The 24,139-nt window shown below is 41.9% G+C and overlaps 1 protein-coding gene across 1 annotated transcript in view; it reads left to right on the plus strand.

Annotated features, from left to right (window-relative positions):
• MYO1E (myosin IE) overlaps positions 1-24,139 on the plus strand; it is a 199,585-nt gene that overhangs the window by 128,875 nt on the left and 46,571 nt on the right. The window contains exons 8-17 of the mRNA XM_061180260.1: positions 202-336; positions 1,723-1,855; positions 6,731-6,927; positions 10,380-10,460; positions 10,763-10,849; positions 13,354-13,440; positions 14,446-14,613; positions 15,668-15,753; positions 17,920-18,001; positions 23,976-24,082. Coding sequence (XP_061036243.1) covers positions 202-336; positions 1,723-1,855; positions 6,731-6,927; positions 10,380-10,460; positions 10,763-10,849; positions 13,354-13,440; positions 14,446-14,613; positions 15,668-15,753; positions 17,920-18,001; positions 23,976-24,082 — 1,163 coding nt within the window. The remainder of the gene's footprint in view (positions 1-201; positions 337-1,722; positions 1,856-6,730; positions 6,928-10,379; positions 10,461-10,762; positions 10,850-13,353; positions 13,441-14,445; positions 14,614-15,667; positions 15,754-17,919; positions 18,002-23,975; positions 24,083-24,139) is intronic.

The raw sequence follows: 24,139 nt of genomic DNA on the forward strand, positions 1-24,139 counted from the left end.
AAGATGATCTGGGGCTACTACACAGAGAGCAGATATGCTGAAGCCCCTCCATATTTTTGCGACCGGACCACCATCCGTTTGGGAAGCAGGGATAGAGAGTCTCATCGCCTGGGCTCCAGGGGTGGTGGTGACAGGAACTGTGCGGTACTTTCGATTGCTTTCTGGGCCACTCCACGCACACACCACTTTCTCTTGCTCCAGCTCATCGAGGGCGCCTCCGCAGAGCAGAAACACAGCCTGGGCATCACCACCATGGATTATTATTATTACCTGAGCCTCTCGGGGTCCTTCACGGTGGATGGCATTGACGACAGGAAGGAGTTTCAGGAAACTCTGGTAAGTGCTGGCGCGGGGCAGCTCTTCCGACCGGGCGTTGCCTATGGCAGAAAGGGCAGGGGAGGTTAGCAAAGCAAAGAACAGCCCACCTCATGCTGCTGGAAGCACTCCATTTTCTGAAACACACTTGTAAACACCCTTAAATAGCCATGTGCCCAGTTGCTGGAGGACCACTTAATGATTTTAAATGGGTTAAAAAAAAAAAAATTCATCATTACTCCGCTGCAGGTGCTCTGATTAACACATAAGAACTATTGTGGGTAATGCATTTACCATACCTGTTTGCCAACAGCTTACACAATCATTGAGCTGTTTCCTTACAAAGGCAAAGCAAAAACTGCTCTTATGATCTTAATCAGGTTTAGAAATCTTAGAACACCTTCAGTCTCTTCTCCACCTGCTTTCTCTTCCCCTCTGTATTTATAGGTCAGAAGGAGAGCCTCTACTCCATTCTCTTCACAATTTATGTATTTTATGGTACAAGGTATGAATCCAGGTAGATTATTGAGGGTTCACGTCCTTGGGGAAATGACTTACTAAGTCAATCTAGAACTTTCTGAAGGTGGGCTGGCTGTTCACCCATTTAGCCTCAAAGAACTGCATCACCACTGCCCTTTGAGTCAGGTACCAGCCTGGCCCATCCCTCAGCCCAGATCCAGAACCAAGTGGGAGAACGGGCAGTTGGAGGTACAGTTGAGGAGAAGCTGACCTTTGTGCTTGTGTGTCCCGGGTGCCAGGGAAGAAGATGGCATCAAGGGGCCACATGGTCTCAGAGGAGCTGGGAGAAAAAATGCAGATAGGCCTGCGTTGGTCCTAGAGTACAGTTCTCTTAGGATATTGGTATCTAAGACTCGGGCATCTCGGCTCCTTTTATTGAATTTAATGGACCTCAGAAACAAGGCTGTTCTAATGATGCTTTTATTTGATTTTCCTGGAGATTTTTTAATCACGATCCTTTTGCAAGTACAATTTATTCTCAGCCCTGCCAGTGAAGAGGAAGATCTATGAGTATTGAGAGTGGCTGGAAAAGGGGCACTGGTGCCCTTAGAGGGAGAGGAGTGGCAGCAAGGAGAAAACTAAGGGATGAAAACAGACTTGTTGACTGTGCAGCTGCCCGTCCATCTGAGCGTGTTTCCTCCAGAGCTCTCTCGCCCTTATTCCTGGAGGATTACACGTTCTCCATGTAAAGACGGAACTGCCTTTCCAGCACCATGTTGAGACTTGAATGTGTGAGAGGGCGTTGGTCAGTGAAGATGTCTTACAGGGACTTCCTGCTGCCGTCGCAGACTAAGCCGAGTGTAGCTGCACACGCAGTTTGGCGTCTTTCTGATGTGCTTCCATAGCTGGGGACCGACTTGTCTGGATCGCTTCTCTCTTCTTTTCCAGCACGCGATGAACGTGATTGGGATCTTCGCGGAGGAGCAGACGCTGGTGCTGCAGATAGTGGCGGGAACTCTCCACCTGGGAAACATCAGCTTCAAGGAAGTTGGCAACTACGCGGCCGTGGAGAGTGAAGAGTGTGAGTGGTGTGGGCACGCAGTGGCCAAATGAGGGGACACAGTTGTTTAGTTCCGATCAGAAGTAACACACCACTTTCCTTTGCTTTGGGTTTTTTGGTAAGAGAGGCTGAGAACCCTTAGGCGTCCTGCTGTGGCGGAGCTTAACGGCCTCATGGGAGTCTGTGCCTCTTCTGTACACTCACACTATGGACCATTAATGAGATTGTTTCAGTTTATCATTAACTTTGGGGAAATCTGGCAGAATTTCACATATAGGTTTAAAAATAAAGTGATACTTTAATGAAGATTAGTAAGATTTGTCTCCTACTAAAAATCTTTTCTGTAACTGATCTTTAGGGTTGATATTCACCTAAAAGTTCTAAAGAGTATCATAGGCTATATATAAATAAGGAAAGCTCATGTTTATAAGTTGCCCCATGGGTTGGATTAGACCGAGCTTCTGAAAACAGGAAAAAAAAAAAATGGACCCTGACTGTTGTGTTGATATTGCTGGCAACGGCCTTTAATGTCCTCTCTGTAGCAGTCAGATACTGAAAACCTGAATGATCACTTCTACTCTTTGAGAAGAAATCAGGTGCGAAAGAGGCACGTTACTAGTTCTATGTGCTCCGCTGTGCCACAGCCGCCGTGGCATGTGACTTTAGCCTCTCAGGCATCAGTTGGCTTTCCAGGCTGCTCTCAGAACCCACACATCCTTTAACCACCCAGGGAGACGTTTCTTCCTTTCTCAGCATTCTTCAAAGATGGTAAATTTAGATGCCTAGTAATAAATAGTATCCTACTCATTGCTGACTGTGCAGTAAGGCTCTTTCCATTCCAAATAAGGTTCTTTTTTATATTTTTGTTTTCTTTGGTGATAAAAGAGGGAAGTTCTGCCAACTTCTGATGTCTATCTGATAAAGAGAAACGTGAATTATGTTTACCAGGGAAGGGAGTGGGGTGGAAAACAATAAATACACGGTGTCCATAGGGTCTAGAAACACAACCTAATAACAATAATAACTGTATTTCTAGACTTCATGTACTTTATCCTTCCCATTTAACAAATACATGTATGTGTCCAGGAGGGTGATGAACACTTGCCTTTCAACATTGATCTCTCCAATTTCTTGGTAGTTTTCTGTGGACGTAGACTGGAATTCTCTTGCCTTCTTGGATAGTACAATCCTTTACTGCCTCTGTAGGCTGGAGAAAAATGTCATGACTCTGACACACAGCAAGCATTTCCCTGGGTGCTTGAGCCAAGAAGTGGTTCGTTACACATCAGTGTCCCGAGGAAGTAGCCTCTTCAGCCAACTGGGTAAAGCCCAGGATTGGCAACTGCCTATGAAATCCCCTGATTGGAAGTGGTGCAGGGATGGAGGTCAGAAAAGACTATGCTTGAAGCCAAAGAGGTCTAACAAAGAAAAGTGTCCTCCTCCCAATCATTTTGTTTTCTTTCAGTTGGTAATACCTTAACATGGTTCAGGGGGGTACACGATCAGAGTTATCACATCTACCCCTTTGCTAGTCGACTTCTTTCCCTCCCCCGAGGGAAACACTGTTTCCAATCTCTTGTATTCCTTTCAAGGGAATATTGTGTTCCTGAGAAACTACTCATATCTGTTCTTTTTTCCCCACTCTTGTATGTTAATGGGAGCATGTAACATGTTCTACAGTTGCTTTTTCACTTCAGATTATATCTTGGAGATTATTCTGTATCAATTCATTAAGAAGCGTCATCCTTCTTATAGCTGCATTAGCATTCCGTTGCCGGGCTATCCTGTAATTTATTGAACCAATCATCTGTTGATTGACATAAAGATGGTTTCACATCTTTTGCTCTTCTAATTACTTAAAATGAATAACCTGGTTTGTGTCATCTTTCTCATATTCAAGTTTATATATGGAATAGATTTGTAGAGGGAAGGGCTAGCCTATGTTTTTATAAAGGAAGAAAGCAGACTTTCCTTAGCTATTGTATTGTAGAAAAAATTGCTAAGACCCCCATCACAACTGGCCTACTGAAGCAAGATATTACATACAAATTAACCTAAGAACTTTGTTGAAGGAAATAAAAATACTGCTTAAATAACCACAGGAATAAATTGACAGTGCTCCTCCTTTGCCTCGTTATTAATGGGTTAGAAAGCACAGAACCTCAACACCCAAGACTGATAAACCACATTTACCTTGCTGTTTCTTTTAAATTTGTAACAGGGACTTTTGCTTTGCTACATCTTTTCGGTTTCTCTCTCTTCCCTATACGTCCCTATACTTAAATGGAAAAATTAAATCCGAGTTTCCTTTACACTTGAGTGCAGTAATAGAAATCTATCCTCATTATTAAAATGTGCTAAAACATTACTTTCTAGCAGGTTCTTTTATGTCCTGCTTAACTCTTTAACTCTACCAGAGTTACATCAGCATTTTTAAATTAATCAATGCCTTCTCCTTGCCCTCCTCCTCCTGACCCCACTCCCCCAGCCTCCGACCTTCCATACTGCCGCTCCTATCCAGCCATCCTTGCACACGCCCTCGTGGAAATTCACAGCCGGAAGGAAGTCAATATGAGTAGCCCTATAATTTCAGCACCAGGGCAGTCACTGAAGAAGACAAGAGGCCATAAAAGCTAGTACCTGAAAAACATGGCATGGATTTTTTGGAAAGCAAGTACTAGATTTCCTCTCTAGACTTCTTAGCTGTTTCCCTAAGCCTGTGGCTCTGATTCTTGGCCAAATTCCATGCCTTGTTTTTCAAGTGCCTGTGATCCTTCACTTGTGCCGTCTTCTTTTCTACAGAAGAGGTAGGAGGCGTGGAAGGATATCATGTTTCCTTATTAGTCCTGTCTGTTTTGTCTCAAGGACCCAAGAACTTTGTCCGTATTGTTTTATTTCTTTAGCTGTGGTCGTAAAGGTGATAGCATAAACTTTTCTACCACCTTTTTAACCATGTCCCTACTTTAGCATGGTTGGGGGCTTGGGAGAAGCCCATATTTAATCTACATGCTCTCTGCCTGGCGAGAGTGATAATAACCAACATTATAGTTTCCCCTTAATGAAGGCCTCCTCGATGTCAGACACTTTGGTAAATGTCTCTTGAGTCTCGCTGCAGAGCTGCGTGTGTCCAGTGTGATTTATGGGCGTCTTCTGTCCTCGTTCTGTGCAAGGTGATTTTCTTTTGGCAGAGGACACATCCAGATTCCTAAACATATGTGTTAACGGTAAAACTAAACTGAAAAAAATGGCCATTGGCAAATGAGTGCATTTAATTTTGTTCACATGCCCTTTGCAAAAGGAAACCCTCTACTTGTCATAGTGTTTCTGTGGAACAGTCCTATAGTTAATATACCTTGTTCTGGCATTACACTTTTTCAAAATGCATTCACTGACTTAATCTCATTGGAAGGTATATGCTGAGAAATGTCAACCTGTTACATTCCAACACCATCTGTGAAATTCAAACAGATTATCCTTTATTGGGAGCCTTATGATTTTTGAGCATTATCATAAGGTCTTTAATAAATAAAATCCCTTTATCAGAGAATTTTGGCAAAGCTTTATGCAGAAAAAGAAAACTCATATCCAAGTTCAAAATTTTGATTTGTGTCCATGAACATCTTCCATTCATACTGGAAAAAAAAAAATCTGAGCATTCTTTCATGTGCAGGAATGTCATTCTTGTCATTTATTCACATTAGAGTATTTTGACCAAAAGTCAAGAAAATCTGTTTATATCACTAGCCCCTCTCTTGGTGAGTTTCTTGACCTGAAACAATTTTCTGACCCATGAGAACCTCACCTTTTCAATCCGAACTGACCACAAACTATGCCAACTACATGTCCTTAGGATTGGATGGGTGTTCTGTGATATGAATACCACCGATCCCCTCCATCACTCTGTACACCACCCCCAGGGAAATCAGGTAACACCCCTCTCTAGAAGTCATCCAGGCCTCCTTTGACTCCAACCCAAATATCCCCTACCATTCAGGCCCTCCACCATCGGAATTCATCCTAATCTTTTAATCACTTACCTTGACTTTCATCTCCAGCTAGTGCTACACACCTCAGCTGTGTCTCCCACATTCTTGCCTCTTTGCCTTTGCACATTCCACTCCCCTCTCTCCCTCTTCTTTCTTCCTCTGCATCTGTACAAGTCCTGTTCATCCTTTGAGCCGCCACCCTCCAAATCCCACATCTTCCTTGACCACTCCGGCAAACAGTAATGTCTTCCTGTTCTAAATTCCTCCAGGACTTTATTGTCTGTCTGTGCCACATACTCAGCTTTCTGTAGACTTCTTTATTTGGTAAACTACCTTTGCCTCATCTAGATTGTCTTTAAGATTTCTTAAATATTTTATATCCTGTCCTCTCTCTTTAGTAACCCTACACATGGCAAGCACTCAATAACCATGTGATTTGTTATCTTTCTGAGCTTGATGGTATCAGGTGCTTCAAGCTGTTTGGGAATGATGATGCTATGAAAACACTGCACCAAAAAGGAAGAAAAACAATATATGGAGCCAAGGAAATGTTTCTTGATTTAGTTCCTTCCGGGCTGTCTTGCTGCAAGCTTGGAAAGATGTCCATTTTAGGCATTTGGCTGTGATCTCAGTAGGGGGGATTGGTTTGCCACCCTTCTTGGATCCTGATTTGTATTATTGGAAGTCTCAGTCATCATAGGAATTGACTCATGTAATAGAACAATTGGGAAAAACGAAGTGGATGGATGTGTGTGGGAATGCTGATAAGCAGTCTTCATTAAGTGAAAGTTCTTGGGGGCCAATGACGATGTCTTGTATGTGTGCACACACACACAAGTGTCTCCATGTATTTGTGAGATGAATTGTTAAAATTCTGAAAGACAGTCATGTTTTATTTTGTTTTGTGTAGTTTTGGCTTTTCCTGCCTATCTCCTGGGGATCAACCAGGACCGGTTGAAAGAAAAGCTAACGAGCCGGCAGATGGACAGCAAGTGGGGAGGCAAGTCGGAGTCAATCCACGTGACTCTCAATGTGGAGCAGGCGTGTTACACCAGGGACGCGCTCGCCAAGGCCCTGCACTCTAGGGTCTTTGATTTCTTGGTAGATGTAAGTAAACACGGGTTGGCATTGCTGATGCTTCGTATTTTAGCATCATGTAAAGAGTGAAACTTCTCAGAGCTTTGTTTTCGTGTTTTGCCTCACTCCTTATAACTGTTACTTTACTCCTCCACTTTTTATCCTCACCCTGGGATCATTTTTCACTTTTCCACTTTTACTTCTAGCATTGTCCAGGAAGACTCTAATATGGTAACAGCTTCTTGTGGACAAAATATTTAGTAAAGCCAGGACTACAGGCCAGAAAAAGAGGAGACCCATGGTCATGAATCCTTGAGCCTAAAGGTTTAGAATGTTGTATTTGTCATCTACTGCTATGTTACAAATTAACCCCAAACTTAGTGGCTTAAAACAGTAAGCATGTATTCTTTCATAGTTTCTGTGGGTCAGGTATTTGGAAGTGACTTAGTTTGGTGGTTCTGATTCAAGGATGAGAGTGCAGTCAAGATGCTGATTAGAACTGCAAGGCTTGGGCTCCCCTGGTGGCGCAGTGGTTAAGGATCCACCTGCCAATGCAGGGGACACGGGTTTGATCCCTGGTCCGGGAAGATCCCACATGCCACGGAGCAACTAAGCCCGTGCGCCACAACTACTGAGCCTGCGCTCTAGAGCCCGCGAGCCACAACTACTGAAGCCCACATGCCTAGAGCCCATGCTCTAGAGAAGAGAAGCCACTGCAGTGAGAAGCCCACACACCGCAATGAAGAGTAGCCTCTGCTCGCCGCAACTAGAGAAAGCCCACACACAGCAATGAAGACCCAATGCAGCCAAAAAAAGAAAGAACTACAAGGCTTGACTAAGGTTGGAGAATCTGGTTCCAAGATGGTGCACTCATATGGCTGTTGGCAAGATGCCTCAGTTCCTTGCTACATGGGCCTCTTTTCTGGGCTGCTTGAGTATCCTCCCAACATGGCAGTTGGTTTCCCCCAGAGTGAGTAGTCTAAGAGAGAGAGCAAGAAAGAAGCCACAAAGCTTTTAATGTCCTCATCTTGTCCTCAAATATTGCCACTGTGCCATCTTCTGTTCATTAGAAGCAAGTCACTAAGTACAGTCCACAGTTAAGGGGAGGGGAATTAGGTTCCACTTTTTGGGGGGAAGAGTATCAGAGACTTTTTGGATATATTTTTAAAACTACCATATATTTTTTAAATGATGGCATAACCGTATAGATATTATATATACATATTCATATAAATACATATTTATATATGTTTACCACTTATGGATTCTGAAAATTATCCCTCAGCAGTGTAGAACTGCCAGTGACGGTCTATGTTAATTACTGTAGCTTCTAAATGGTAGAATAATAATAGCAAGCACTTACATAGCACTTAGTATGTGGCAGATACTCTTCTAAGTATTTTAGAAAAAAATAACTTAATTTTTACAACAACCCTGTGACTTAGGTATTATTGTCTCTATTTTACAGATAAGCTAACTGAGGCACAGAGAGGTTAAGGAACTTCCCCAAGGGCACACCACTATTAAGTGATAAACCTAGGAATTAAACCCAGGTAATTCGGCAGTGCTCCAGCTATTTCATTCCTCTGCCTTTTATATATTCAAGCCAGAAAGGACCCCAGGGGGACCCTAGTCAAGGGACAGCAGCCTGGCCATTAGATCAAAAAAGTCTGTGTTTGAGTCCAGGCAGCAACATCTATAAGGCTTAAAGTATGGTTGGGTGTGTTTAGGGTTGAGTAAGTCGGGGCAGGATAGGGTAATTATTCTGTGTACTACTTGTGGTTATTTTAAGGGTAAGATTGCTTGGGAAGGTCAGGGTCATACGAAACATTAGTCATGCTTTTACCTTGTCCAGGCCCCTCATCTTTACTGAGAAGGGAATCTTAGCCCTGAGTATTGGTGGTTTCACCCGAGGCCATTCAGCAAGAGGGTAGTGCCGAACTGGGATTAGAACCCACATCTCTTGTCTCTGTTCAGTGTACCTTCCAGCGCTGGCCTTCCCACCTTATTTCCTTTCTGTCTTCCCTTGATTTTTTGTGGGGTATAATGAGGTAGATAAGCGATACTAATTGGAGCTGACATTTACTAAGCCCTGACTGTGTGCCAGGCAGTGGGCTAAGTGCTATGTATCATTACCCATTGACTCATAAAAGATGAGTGTCATTTTCTTCACCTGGAAAACACCTCTGGTACTTAAAAATTCCTCCACCCCCAGGAATTTTCCTCCTACATTCCTCCCTCCCCTGCAGTCCTCACCAACCCCCTCTCACCTCCACCTACCCTCCTATCATTGCCTGTTGCATTGATTACACGTCTCTCCTCACAGGGGTCAAGAACACAGATATAGTCATCATACTGCTTAAATTTAATTCCAGACCCTTTCTCTTGTCCAGTGTGATCATATGCATTATGATGTTATCACTGTTGTTAAGAGAATTGTAGTGAGAATGAAATGAAACAACACTTGGGAAGCCCTTAGCAAAGCCCGGCACAGGTGATTGTTGAATATGTGTAAGCTGCTTTTATTACCATCACTTTAATACTAATTTATGGTATTACTATCCATAGTTGCCTCTGAGAATAGAGACTGTCTTCTTGACATTCCTGCCGTATTATGTTAGGTGATCATTAATTGACTACAGGGCATCCCTCATTTTATTGCGCTTTGCAGATACTGTGTTTTTTTTTTACAAATTGAAGGTTTGTGGCAACTCTGTTGAACAAGTCTGTCGGTATCATTTTTCCTACAACATTTTGTGCCTCTGTGTCACGTTTTGGTAACTCTCGCAATATTTCAGACTTTTTCATTATTATATTTGTGATGGTGCTCTGTGATCAGTGATCTTTGATGTTACTACTGTGACTTGCTAAAGGCTCAGAAGATAGCATTTTTTAGCAATAAAGTAATTTTTGATGAAAGTATGTACTTTTTTTTAGATGTAATGCTATTGCACACTTAATAGACTACAGTATAGTGTAAACATAACTTTTATATGCACTGGGAAACCCCAAAATATGGTGTGACTCACTTTTTTGTGATATTTGCCTTATTGCAGTGGTCTGGAGCCAAACATGCAGTACCTCTGAAGTATGCCTGTACTGAATGGGGTCAATGGAAATAATATTTACAAATCTTGTGATATGGGTTCTTTTTGTGAAATAGGTTTTACTTCAATCACCCAAGATGATATTTTCTTCTCAATCTTAAGACTTCTTGAGAAAAACTAGCTCTGCCAGAAATAAATGGTTTTCATCATTAAGCAAACTTTTTTTTTCCCTACCAGACTAGTTTTTATTAGATTCTGGTGGTTTCCCAAAGTACTTGACATTGCACTGAGACCTTTGTTAAGGGGCAATTCACCTGTCTTTTTGTCGTCCTCTGTTTCTAGTAACCAGGAGTATCTGCTTCCCTTCCCCCCATGCATGCCCATTTTTAATGAGTGTAAAAGGAATTACTTACCATGCCGGTTACTTTCTTCTAGTCCATCAACAAAGCGATGGAGAAGGACCACGAGGAATACAACATTGGCGTCCTAGACATCTATGGCTTTGAAATATTTCAGGTAAGACCAGTTTGAGTAGTTGGAGACTACGAAGGGTGAGGCTTTTTACCTGGCTTGCAAGAAATAATTCTAGGCAATGGAAAAAAAAAAACCCATCATGGCTCGTTTTTGCCTTTTTGAGTTCTTCATGTACCTTTACCAAATTAGTTTCTCCTAAATATAAACTATGCTGCTTTCTACTGATGCCTTCAACATTTCTGTTAAGCTTTTTCACTAAATCACTCAAGAAATGACTTTAAAATGATTTTGCAGAAACAATTACATGAAAGTAACATTTTCTTTCTTTCTTTTTTTTTTTACAGAAAAATGGCTTTGAACAGTTTTGTATCAATTTTGTTAATGAAAAATTACAGCAGATTTTTATTGAACTCACATTAAAGGCAGAACAGGTGAGCAGTCCCCCTTCCTTCATCTTGTTCTATTTCTAATTTGTTTTGTTTTAAAGGGTATAGATTCCTCTCTTTTGGTAATAGATTCAGATTTTAGTCTTGTATTAGGAAATGTACTTAATAGAGTCAGGCAGAAAAACCATATGCCACTGTGACATTTTAGTCTGAAGTATAAACACCATCTGCTACCTTTTCTTTCTTCTTTAAGTAAATGATGCTGTGAAGTTGGACTTAGGACTGGCTGTTTTTACTACTCTCTGACTCATTGACCAAGTAGAAATGGAAGCCTATTCCAACCCCAGCTGTCTATGGCATATACTGTGTTCCAAAGGAAAACTTGGTTTTCTCAGATTTGCTCTGCTCCCAATCTAACATAAAAATAAATGTGTCTTCTTTGTGACCACCTAGAGGGATGGGATAGGGAGGGCGGGAGGGAGGGAGATGCAAGAGGGAAGAGATATGGGAACATATGTATGTGTATAACTGATTCACTTTGTTATAAAGTAGAAACTAACACACCATTGTAAAGCAATTATACTCCAATAAAGATGTTTAAAAAAAAAAATTAAATAAATAAATAAATAAATAAATAAATGTGTCTTTAACAAAGCTGATATTTAAATTTTGACTTGAGGTAACTTGTCTTGCTTATACTACCTTCTGAAAGTCCAGGGCAAGTTCCCTTTTATTCTGGTACCTACTGTTTGTCGATTTCTTGGGTCGCTGTAATAAGGTACCACAAACTGGATTGCTTAAAACAATAAAATTTTTTTCTCTCCCAGGTCAGGAGGCCAGAATTCAAAATCAAAATGTCACTAGGGTAACACTCATTCCAAAGGCTCTAGGAGAAAATCCTTCCTTGCCTTTTCCAGCTTGTGGTGGCTCCTGGCATTCCTTGTCTTGTGGCAGCATAACTTCAATCTCTGCCTCTGTCTTCACATGACCTTTTTCTGTCTGCATCCAAATCTCATTCTCTTTTCTCTTTTCTCTTATAAAGACGCCAGTCATTGGATTTAGGGATCACCCTAAATCCACGATAATTTTGTTTACAAGATTCCTAGCTAATTATACCTACAGACATCCTATTTCCTCACATTTTGAGGTTCTAGGTGGACACAAAATCTTGGGGGACACATTCAAACCATTACACATATCAAGGGCTGTTTGAGGAATGTTTATTCATGGACGTGTTCGTGCCTCTGCTTAGGAACCCCAGTGACCAATGGTTTTCACAGAAACCTCTGCCCTGGGATTCTTCCACTCCATCAGTGTAGCTAGAGCAAAACCATAAGGGAGGACATGGTAGGGACTGAGATGGGAGAAGAAGGCGGAGGCTAGATCACAGAGGAACTTTGTAGGGGATGGCAGGTTTTAGAGTAAGTACGATGGGAAGCCATTGGAGAATTTTGACTAGAGAGTGACGCGAGCTGATTTGTGTTTGTTTTTGACCAGGTGGCTCTGGCTCTGTAGACCTACAGGTAGGGTGAGGCAGGGGAGGGCAAACAGGAGTGGAAGTTTCAAAACCAGTTAGGAGACTCCTGCCTGAGACTGGGCAAGAAAGGGGGTGCGTATACAGTGATGGCAGCAGTAGAGGTGGTGACGTGGTGAGGTGGTCAGATTTGGCATATGTTTTGGAGAGTGAGTCAGCCTGACTTGCTCAGTGTAATTACCAAAGGGAAAAGGAGTCAGGGATGATTCCTACCTCTGTAGCTTGAATAACAGGGCCAATGGGGAGACTCTTTACTGAAGGGTAAGATGAGGAGAGCAGTTGGCTGGAGACAGTGGAGGGATGGAGGGCCAGAATGCTGCTGAACGTGGTAGGTTTGAGAGGCCTGTTACACCTCTGAGTGGGAATTCCAGTATATGAAATATATCAATATATGAATCTGGAACTCAGTGGGGAAGTCTAGACTAGAGAAATAAATTCAGATGTCATTAGCCTATAGGTGTTATTTTAAGCCAGGGAGTTGATTGGAATTACCTAGAGAATGAGAGTGGAGAAAACAAGGCTGGGAGATTGAGCCCTAAGAGTCTCCATCGATATAAAGATCTGGAAAAAAGAAAGAGCCAGCAGAGGAAGCTAACAAAGCAAGATTGATGAGGAAGGAGGAAAACCAGGAGAGTGTGATGGTGTTCATCAAGTTTAATGAGCAGCTGACCTGAATGAGGGGCCTTCCCTTTAAGTACCTAGATGCTAATCTGTACTTCTGTTCTATGTTAAGTTCAAAAAGATTGTTTTATAACTGGACCTATAGGTTAAGCCATTTTAAAGTGCCATTTTTGTATGTCAAAAACAATTGTATGGGATCAATGTCATATGGTTCCAACCAAACATAAAAACTACCAAGCAGTGAAATGCTCCTTTCCTCTTCCTCTTAGAAAAAATTAAGATTGCAAGTTTTTATTGAAGGGCATTCAGGTTTTTCTTTCCTGATGATTTCTGTGCAGAGTTCCAGCTGGTCTCCACTGGGTAATAATGTGAATTCCCACTTTCTGTTCTACAGGAAGAATATGTTCAAGAAGGCATCAGATGGACACCCATCGATTACTTTAATAACAAAGTCGTGTGTGACCTCATCGAGAACAAAGTTGTAAGTATCGGTCTGGCGTGTCTCTTCACTGCTCACAGGTTTACACTAAGTGAGTTTTTGTTCTTTCTGTCATTGTATTAGAATAAGGAAAGTGACAGCTCTGATTTGCAGAGAGTTTTAGCGATTACATTTATTTTGCTTATAGGTATATGTGTGAAAATAGAGTTTTACTCTTGTAGTTAATATACACATGTGTATGAGTACATTGCCAATTTACGAATGGAGGTTGTTACTGAATCTTAAGAGAAGACAATTATGACTTATGTTGATGGCATAGCATATGAAGAGATATAAACTTGGCCCTGCCTCCTAGACCATTTATACAACTTCTAGGACTTTAGCCCTAGAAATTATTCAAAAGAAAATAAAAGGATATAGAGAGATATCTGTACCGTACCGTTTTGTTCTGTTTTCTTATAAAAGTCCCAACTGGAAACAGTGAAAACATCCATAGAGAACTCAGTGTTAAATAAATTATAGCATATAAGAGTAGGGAAATATAGCCATCAAAATAATAAGTATAAAGACTGTGTAAAACAGTAGGATTATTTATAAACTAGTGCTATGCAGAAAAAGTAATACATGATAGAATGTGTCCAGTATGTAACTGTATTAACCATGTCTATATGGGTAACAGGCTGAAAGCGAACATTAAGAAATGAATTAGGGTTCAAGGAAAATGTTTTTTTCTTTAGGGTTTTAAAAATCAACCTAGTACAAATAGGAGTGAGCAGATAATGATCTTTCTGTTTATGGCTTTGAATGGAACTTCGGGGAGTTAAACTTTTCTCTTTTTTTGAAAATGGACTTTCCCCCATCGTTAGATCTAAGTGGTGACTCCCATTTGGGATTATTAATAGCATTCTCCCTCAAGGGGAAAGATTGACTTTCAAGATGGTATCTTAAGTCTAGGGAGCGGTTTCCTTGCTTAAGGAAAGACCTGATAAACATTACATATTTTAGAACAGTCACTGAATTGGGACTTTGCTCTCTTGGTCCCATCAGAACCCCCCTGGGATCATGAGCATCCTGGATGATGTATGTGCCACGATGCACGCGGTGGGTGAGGGAGCGGATCAGACGCTGCTCCAGAAACTTCAGATGCAGATTGGGAACCATGAACACTTCAACAGCTGGAACCAAGGCTTCATTATTCACCATTACGCTGGGAAGGTATGGCCAGGGAGCAGGGGTTCAACAGGAAAGGGGAAGTCATCCTTTTCAATGTCTACCTGTATTAAGCCTTTGGGTCTGTAATCTATTTTCTCATGAGGCAACTGAAAGCAATGTCCGTATAGTTTTATGTGCCTCACTGTGTTTTATTCACCCATCATTCATTCATTCAACAACATGGGACCCATGAAATATTTGGAGAGACAAACAGAAGATAGTGCGTATACACCACTGTGTATTTTTTAGCATGAATCACCCTTAGTATAACATAAGCATGAATCAACGTATATATTAACTGCTGAAGGAATGAGTTTTTTTTCTCGCCTCTTATGCAATCACGAGCTTGCATTTTTTTACTTGCCCATCTTCCCTGGGAGTATACATAAGGACCAGAGGCTCACTTTGGGGTTTGTTTTCATAAAATGCATGATTACTGGGTGCTCCTGGATACCAAGCTTTGTGTGGGTGCTGGTGATATACAGATAAGTAAATTGATGTCATGATATTTGGGAACTTCCTAGTACTGTGGAAATTCACTGGTCTCACCCTTCATCCCAATAAATCTCTTATTAACTAAGGAGGGTCCTTGAGCATGAGACTTCAGCTAAATTGATCTAACTCTGACACCATTTGTAGGAGACATCGAAAAGCCTCAGACGATATGGCCCACTGCAGTGGGTTAGTGGGCATAGAGAGATTTATTTTACTCCATCTTACCTAAAATTTAGAGAAAGAATTAAGTGTATTATTTACATACCCCTATAGACCCATCGAAGAAAGGTTATGTAATCATGAGAGCTGGGGTCCTGGTCATGTATCATTTGGATCGTGTAAGCGGCCAGAGACCGTTCATCAGCATCTCCAGGCCATTGCCAGCTAAAGTCATCTAACAAGTTAAAACACGCACAGCCTTGATGTGACAGATCGGGATGAAAGCCCAATTGTTGTATCTGGAAGTATACACACTCTCTGGAGGATAGCCATGCCAGCTTGGATGTTTTGTTCAGTGAAATACTTAAAGGATAAAATTCGATATCTTTCCATTCTTGGCCAGGTATCCTATGATATGGATGGCTTTTGTGAGAGGAACCGTGATGTGCTGTTTATGGATCTGATTGAACTTATGCAGAGCAGTGAGCTGTAAGTGTGTTTGCTTATCTGACACGGGATGTAGGTTTGATCAGATTTTCAATATTAGGACAAACTTGTGACATTTGAATGGTCAGCATTATGTTTCCTTGTGCTGTTGGGTCTGGGTTATCATTAAACAATTCAGCTTCTCAAAATAGCTTTTTTCCCCCCAATCTTAGTCTCTCCCTTGTACCCCTGATACTTCCCACCCCACATGCTAAGTGCTATCTGCATGCCCTTCAGGGCCCCCAGCTTCATCATTTTCAATGGTATGATCAGGGAGAAGTGCCCATCCTGGAGTTGGGTTGGGATGGCTGTGCCTGACTGTCTAAGAGTGAGACAGTCTGGCTCTGTGACACTTTGCCCTCGGAATATCATCCCAACAATTCTCCTTCTGTTTTTGAAAACGCTAACAGCTTAGCTACACCGAAGTTAACCGGAATTGCTGAAGCACTCGGGAAATGGCTCAAGAACTCAGGGAGGGGCCCTCAGAGATCCATTTTAACTCCCAAGACCCTGACTAAGCTGAAGGCGTAGAGCAGTGGGGGCATCCGCCTTGCAAGCTGCTGGAGCTCTCAGGGCCAGCTGTGCCGTGTCCTTTCCTTCCCTCTTCCGTGCAAAGGTCCCCATGGTCCTGGGTAATGATGTGAGATGTCATTTACATGATCAGGCCTGTCCATGCCTGGCAAGTACAATATTGCACAGTCTTCTAGATTTTACAAGTTTTAGAGCTGTCTCCAAGTAATAGTTGCCATTTTAGTCTCTGTTACTTCAACTATCATAATATCAAGGTTAACTTCTTTGATCAACAGCGGCAAGCCCGATAATTTTCTAGAAAAGGCCTGACTTCAATGAAAGCAAAACCGAGTTTCCTTTTTGGTCCGTGGTTCGAAGTTCTGCTCCGTTTAACCCTCTTCCCCTCCCTCCAGCCTCCACTCCTCCCTGGCCCTCATCTCCCCAGGCCTGCAGTTTCGTGGCACTCACACCCCTCACTTCGGAGATTCTTCTCTCAAAACATAAAATCTATTTGCTCTTAAAAGGTTAGGTAAGCCACAAGTCCTGGCTTGTGGGGTTTATGACAATCAGGTGCAGGCATGCTTTCAGAGATATTTTTCTTTTCAATTATTAAAATTACTGCAAAATTCAAGAGCTGTTGATGCTTCCATGTAGAACTCCTGTCATGTAGACATGGTCTGTTGTTTGGTAAACACATGTGCTGTAAAAATCTATAATTGTGTCTGGTGAGGTTATGAAAGTAGATTGCTGTGGAGACTTCCTAGAAAATCCATGATGCCCAATAAGTCATTTAGGGGGAATTTCCTTTGAGTGGCAGATTACTAATTTACATGGGTCACATCATTCATTCATTCATTCAATCAGCAAATATTTATTGAGCACCTACTGTGTACTAGGCTCTGTTCCAGACACCAGGGACACTAAGGTGACTAAGACATTGTCCCTGCCCTGTGCCTTTTGAGGCAGGCCTGTCAACAGATGTAGCTCAGTTACAACTACTAATGAAGTTGTATATTCAGCAGGCAAAGCATTAGTGGATTAGCTGCACTTAACATTGCTCATACTCAAAACACGTTTTGTCTAGGTTTTTTGCTTGAGGGAAGGGAGGGTTGATACAGTGCCCTATTGGCATCTTGTGGGCAAAGGCCACTGATGCTGTGAAACATCCTATAATGTGTAAAGCAGCCCCAGGCCCCAGCACAGAATTATCCAATCCCAAATATCAGTAGCACCAAGATTGAGAAACCCTGCTTTAGAGCAAAGCAGAATCTGCATTGGATCCGGACAATTCATACAAATCCCTGCGCTCTGGTCTATCTTACTTAACTCAGAAAACCCACACTGACCCTCCTCTGTTGTGTCCTGTTGCCAAGGTGTATCTCAGTTCTAGTGGGTGGGGAAATTTGAAAGGCAGAGTTCAAAATTTTATTTTTCAGGCCTAGACTCCAAGATGCTTCTGTCTTAGAATTCTCTCTCTATGTTTCTTGTGTCCATTGCTTTTTTTCTCCCGGGTCACAACTTGATGGCTTGAGTCAGATGGCCGTTCTGTATCCAAGGTTCTGTGCTTCTGGACGACTCTCTCCATTCTCTATGGAAGCAGGCTTTCCAGCCCCCAAGGTACTTACTGATTGCTAACCCATTCTCTTTCTCCTTTTCCAGACCTTTTATAAAGTCTTTATTTCCGGAAAATCTGCAGGCTGACAAGAAAGGGCGCCCAACTACTGCTGGAAGCAAAATAAAGGTTTGTTCTATTTTGGGAAATTTATGGATCCCTATTAAGAGGTAGGGTTTTCTAGGAGTCAGGAACTATACCCCTGGGCCAGGATGCAATCAGGGAGATGTAACAGATTGGTTACAGAAGATGGCCAGAAGTAACGTTGCTGCTTGAGAAAGGGTTACAGGATGCAGGTGAATTTGACTTGGCTGTACTGAAACCCCAAATGGATATTAAGTACCTCATAGCTTAATAGTCAGCAGATGATAATCAGTTGCTTTCTAAGAGGAAGTGGCTTTATACTGAATCTAGGAGAATTCACATTAAACTGTCAGAGAAATTTTATGATCAAGAGCCACATTTTGGATTTTGATGATGCTTTTCCAGACCAGACCCCAAAACTTGCCAATTATGGAACTTTACAGACCTGAAATTCTACTGGTCTTTTTTTTTTTTTTAATTAATTAATTTATTTATTTACTTTTGGCTGTGTTGGGTCTTTGTTGCTGTGCGTGGGCTTTCTCTAGTTGTGGCGAGCAGGGGGGCCACTCTTCGTTGTGGTGCGCGGGCTTCTCATTGTGGTGGCTTCTCTTGTTGCGGAGCACAGGCTCTAGGCTCACGGGCTTCAGTAGTTGTGGCATGCAGGCTCAGTAGTTGTGGCACACGGGCTTAGCTGCTCCGCGGCATGTGGGATCTTCCTGGACCAGGGCTCGAACCCGTGTCCCCTCCACTGGCAGGCGGATTCTTAACCACTGCGCCACCAGGGAAGTCCTCTACTGGGTCTTATGTGGGGAATTTATGCACCTTCCGCACTGGGTCTTGCGGGCCCTCCTTTCTGTGAATTACAGGCATCTTGGCTTCATAGTGTCTCAAAGTCAGAGGAATTCTTAGTGTTTCTTGAGAGCCTCTCACGGAGAGTGCATTGAATCATCGGGGGCACGGTGCGATGACATCGGTTGTCCCTAATTACTCTCTGAATTTAGAGGTTGTGTCAAACACACTCCATCATGTAATTTTTTGAAAAACAGTCACTAAACTTTTTCTTATTTAATTATACCAGTTAAAAACAGTTTCTTATTTTATTTTTTAATTTTTTTTTAATTTTTATTTTATATGATAGTTGATTTACAATGTTGTGTTAGTTTTAGCTGTACAGCAAAGTGACTCAGTTATACTTATACTTATACATATATCCATTCTTTTTCAGTTTCTTTTCCCATGAAGGTTATTACAGAATACTGAGTAGAGTTCCCTGTGCTATACAGTAGGTCCTTGTTGATTATCTATTTTATCTATAGTAGTGTGTATATTAAATACAGTTTTTTAAAGAATCATACCAATTAAATACCACCCTGTCTTTATAATCAATGGAATCATTGAGTGATTAAGAGTAGGGCTCTGGGGTTCGTCACCTGTGTTCAAATCCCTCACCGTGTGATCGCCAGCAAGTTACCTAAACTCTCAGTGCCTCTTTTGCCTTAGAGATTTTAGTACCTATCTCAGGGGGGTACTGTGGTGATTAATTTCCATCGTCCGTCTAAGGCACACACTGCCTGAAACATAATAAGCCCAAACCGTGTATGCTTTCCTGTTCCATAGTACTCCATCTGTCCCCTCCCTCTCTGCCATGCTTCTTTTTTTTTTTTTTTTTTTTTTTAAAGAGAGCGGTTGCTTGAGGATAAACAGCTAGTTTTTTTTTTTTTTTTAATTTATTTATTAATTTATTTATTTATGGCTGTGTTGGGTCTTCGTTTCTGTGCAAGGGAACAGTTGTGTTCTCTAGTTGTGGCAAGTGGGGGCCACTCTTCATCGCGGTGCGCGGGCCTCTCACTATCGCGGCCTCTCTTGTTGCGAAGCACAGGCTCCAGACGCGCAGGCCCAGCAATTGTGGCTCACGGGCCCAGCTGTTCCGCGGCATGTGGGATCTTCCCAGACCAGGGCTCGAACCCGTGTCCCCTGCATTGGCAGGCAGATTCTCAACCACTGTGCCACCAGGGAAGCCCCTCTGCCATGCTTCTTCATCTCTGCTTAATTCTCAGTGGACACTTGATGTGCATGTGCTGACCATCCATCCCCCTGTGTGGCTCTGTGTGTCCAGATCCTACATGTCCTTCTCACAGTGCCCTCCGATAACCCCGGCCCCGTGAACACCATGCCTGTTTTGTTCACCAGCGTTTTGCTGCTGCTGCCTGTTTTGTTCACCGGCGTTTTCTTCTCTGAGTGTTTCACGTATGGAAGCCTGTCTCCCCAGCCTCTGAGGGCGTAAGCACTGCATGAAATAAAGGGAACATCCCAGCAACAAGACGCTTCCATCCGGAGGAGCCTCAGGTTTTGTGCAGGAGGTCAGGCGCAAGCTAGAGGGTAGGGTTTTGAGCTGGAGGGTAGAGTCCTCTGGGATTAAGGACAGTCATGTTCAAGGAACTTGAGACATACAGTAGTCCTGGGACGGTGTCTGGATTGAGTTCACTGGGGCAGAGAGTTGAGGGCAGGGAGGAGATGCAGTTCTCACGGGGCCCCAGATATTGACATCTGCACGAAGCTCTGACTCAGGCTTTAACTTCTAGGTCCTGGATAAGGATTAGCTCTAGGCTGGAAAATCTAGTCACAAGACTGTCACATTCAGATCCAAGGGACCCAGATCATCAAGGCTGCAGTGACTCACTTTCAAGTGGTCTGGATTCTCAGTCCAACTTATTCCCTTTAAAAAGGAGGGTGGTGTTAGGAGCATTTTTCTCCTCCTTGGAAGACTTGACCCCTTTACCTCCTTCATATTCTTGTCTAGTAGAATGCTCAAAATTGCCACCTTCCGGGTGTACTCAAAATGTTCAGGATTGCTGTGGTCTGGGGAGGTCAGCCTGAAGTCAGCCAGCTCATCTAGGGAGACCGTACTATGCATATTCTCACCAATGGTATCCTCTTGGTGAACTGTGTGACCTCTGCCTGTCTGACACTCTGCCTCCATGTAGGAATGAGATTCTCCCTGTTTTATGTCTCGAGTCACCTCTTAGAGATGCATAGCCATGGCCCAATCTCTTACACCTTTCATGTCCACAATATTTTGCAGATGCTAAGTATCATCTTTTTTTTTTGTAATTTTTAGTGAAGTGTGGTTGATTTACAATGTTGTGTTTCAGGTGTACAACAAAATGATTCAGTTATACATATATATGTATATATTCTTTTTTAAGTTCTTTTCCATTATAGGTTATTACAAGATATTGAGTATAGTTTCCTGTGCTATACAGTAGGGCCTTGTTGGTTATTTTATATATAGTAACTAAGTATCATCTTAATGATATCCCTGAGGTTAAACGTTTAAAGGGACCCTGAGTTCCTTGGAAGAAAAATTAAATTTATGTTCAAGGTAGTTTTAGTGTTGGGAATTTTATTGTATTCTAATTCCTTAAAATTTAAAACTGTTCTGTAGGATTTAATTAATAGAATATTTGCTTGGTGAGAACTCCCACTATCTTTGTTTATAAATAAGAGTATTCTTTACTTAATAACATGTGATTTTTGAGGCTTTCCTAAATTCTACATTCTTGTGGCTAAAAGGGACCGGTTTTGAAATTAGAGCCAAAGATTGATGGACTGGAGCTCAGAGCTGGCAAAGTAGACTTGGCTGCAGCTTTATCTAAGTGAGACTGGGCCTCTAAAGGAGCAGATATGATAAGAGATGCAAGTACCATGAGGTAACTGGACTCGTAGACGTTTAACATCTATTCCAACCTTCAGATTGAATTAGAGGTCTTCTAGTTCAACCTACTTAGTTTACAGATGGGGAAACTGAGGCCCGAAGAAATTCAGTGATTTGCAACATAGCTCGCAAAGAGCAGAGCCAGGATCCCAATTCAGGCTTGCTAACAATCTGTGGGGAGGGTAGAATGAGGCGCTGTCAGCCTAAGCCTTTCTCACTGTTCTGTCTGCATATTTTAATGCCTGCTTCTGTAGGCAAGTAGACAAGCCTCTGTAGGCAAGCCTCTGCCCTTGTAGGGCAAGTGCCTTTGGTAGCTTTCTGTTCTAACTCATGGGCTCTTCTTGTCTGGAGCCAGAGTAAATCCAACCTGCTGCTTCCCAACCACTTCAGGGGGCATTTAAAGTTGACCCATAGCTAAATACAGGATAATTTTGAGATATATTCCTGTTTGCTCAAATTGATTATTCCAAAACCTAAAGGCTTCTCTCTATCCTAACTCACCCAGTTAATTCCTTTTGTTATCACACTAAATTATCCCTTATCTTCCTTGAGGAGGATGGCATTGTGGTTAAGAAAAAAACTTGGTAGCTCACAGACTTGGGTTCTAGCCTCACTTCTGCTTACTAATTATATCATCTTGAGTAATACTTTATTTCTTAATAAAGGCCCCGTTTTCTCATCTAAAAAATGGGAGTGATAATTGTAAGAAGCTACTTCTTACAGTTGTGAGGCATAAATAAGAAAACCCATGTGTCTAGCCCATGAAGCATAATTCAGTACTTGTTAGCCGTCACTATTCTGAGCTATTGAATAGCTCAATAGAAAGAACTATGTCAAGTGTCATATAAACTTAAGTCGAACTTGCCCCTGTGTTTTCTTATGCTAAGTTGAAAAGGTGTGCTCCTAAATGCTTAGGACTAAACAGTCTGCAAAGTTATATGTAAAAATTAAAAGAGTTTGGGAACTTAAAAAATAAAGCTTTATTGTAACCAGTCCCTCCCAGGCTTCATCTTACGTGTTGCAAAGATCATTAAATTTGTTCTCAAGTACAGTCTCTCTCTCATCAACAAGGAAGATGAGAGTCAGTTTACAGTTTTATCATAGAGCTTTGCTTTGATCATACAACCTCACGCAGCTTTGCCCTGAATTCCAAGCATTGCAAAGAATGCCATATTCTGCACATCTAAACAGAGAACTTTTGCTTTGAATATACCCAAGAGTTTTTCTCAAGGGTTTCAGATTTCCCAAACCCATGAAAACAGAAAAGCCCTAATTGAGAGAGGGTTGACTACTGCAGGCAGATCCCTTCTGCTGACTTTGTAATGGTTTTCTGGCTTTGGAGATCCCTTTCCTCTATTTTCTTTTAGAGGTTTTCTCTCTCTGTGCCGATTTGCTTAGAATGAGAGGTTGCATGTGTGCCCCATTAATGGAGCCATAGGGTATGCTCAGCTGTGCGGTGTTGGGAATGCTGATGTGGGCTCTGCTCCTGTTTCTTCAAACAACATTTGTGGTACTCATGATGTGAAATATCTCATAAGCAATTTCAGCTTTATTTATGTGGCTTTTTCTTCTTGAACCCAGTTCCATCGTGGGTACCCGATGCACAGGTAGTAAGAGCTGATTTTACATTGAATATTTTACTCATGAAAGAGTAAGTTTCCTGCCACACTGAAAGGGCTCTGAGTCAGCAGGTTTGGAAAAGGACATGCTGAGGAAGAAGGTGAATGAAATGGCCTATAAAAAGTTTATGAATTCTGAGCTATTTTTATGTATCTCCCACTTTTTAATTGTGAATTTCCATCGTTTTAATAAGGTGATTCTTCATGGCTTACATTGCCTGAAAAGAGAGTACAGGGGATTTTGATGATTTATCCTTGCAAATCTGTGCACCTCCCTTCCCCTCAGAGTTTATGAGAAAAATGTATTTGCAAAGGCCGTCAATCAATATAAAATTAACTAAATTTGTTAATAATTGGAATGCTTCCCTGTTTCTCCTAAAAAGAATTACATGAGAGGATTTACTGGGTTTTGGGGTTGTTTTTTTTTTGGTCTTGTTTTATTAACTATACTAAAAATACCTCATCGTTTTCAAAAATCTAATTTCAAACCCACTTATGAGTGTTCAAATCACCATAGCAGTCAGTAGAGCTTTAAGAAAGTGTAGTAGACCCGAGTTAAGCCTAATGAACAAACTGTCATGAGGATGAATTTCTAGCTGTACATTTGCACACAGGTCTCCTTTGAAAGTTGGTCTGCTTTAGAGCAAGTTCCATGTTTCTAAATGATGTTATTCTTCCTTTCTAGAAACAAGCCAATGACCTTGTGAGCACCCTGATGAAATGTACACCTCACTACATTCGCTGCATCAAACCCAATGAAACCAAGAAGCCCAAGGACTGGGAGGAAAGCAGGTATGGTGAAGACACAGACGGGAGGTCAAAGCCAACTTACATGGTCCCACCCTGTTT

Source organism: Eubalaena glacialis, chromosome 2 (genome assembly GCF_028564815.1).
Source record: "Eubalaena glacialis isolate mEubGla1 chromosome 2, mEubGla1.1.hap2.+ XY, whole genome shotgun sequence".
NCBI classification, from domain to species: domain Eukaryota; kingdom Metazoa; phylum Chordata; class Mammalia; order Artiodactyla; family Balaenidae; genus Eubalaena; species Eubalaena glacialis.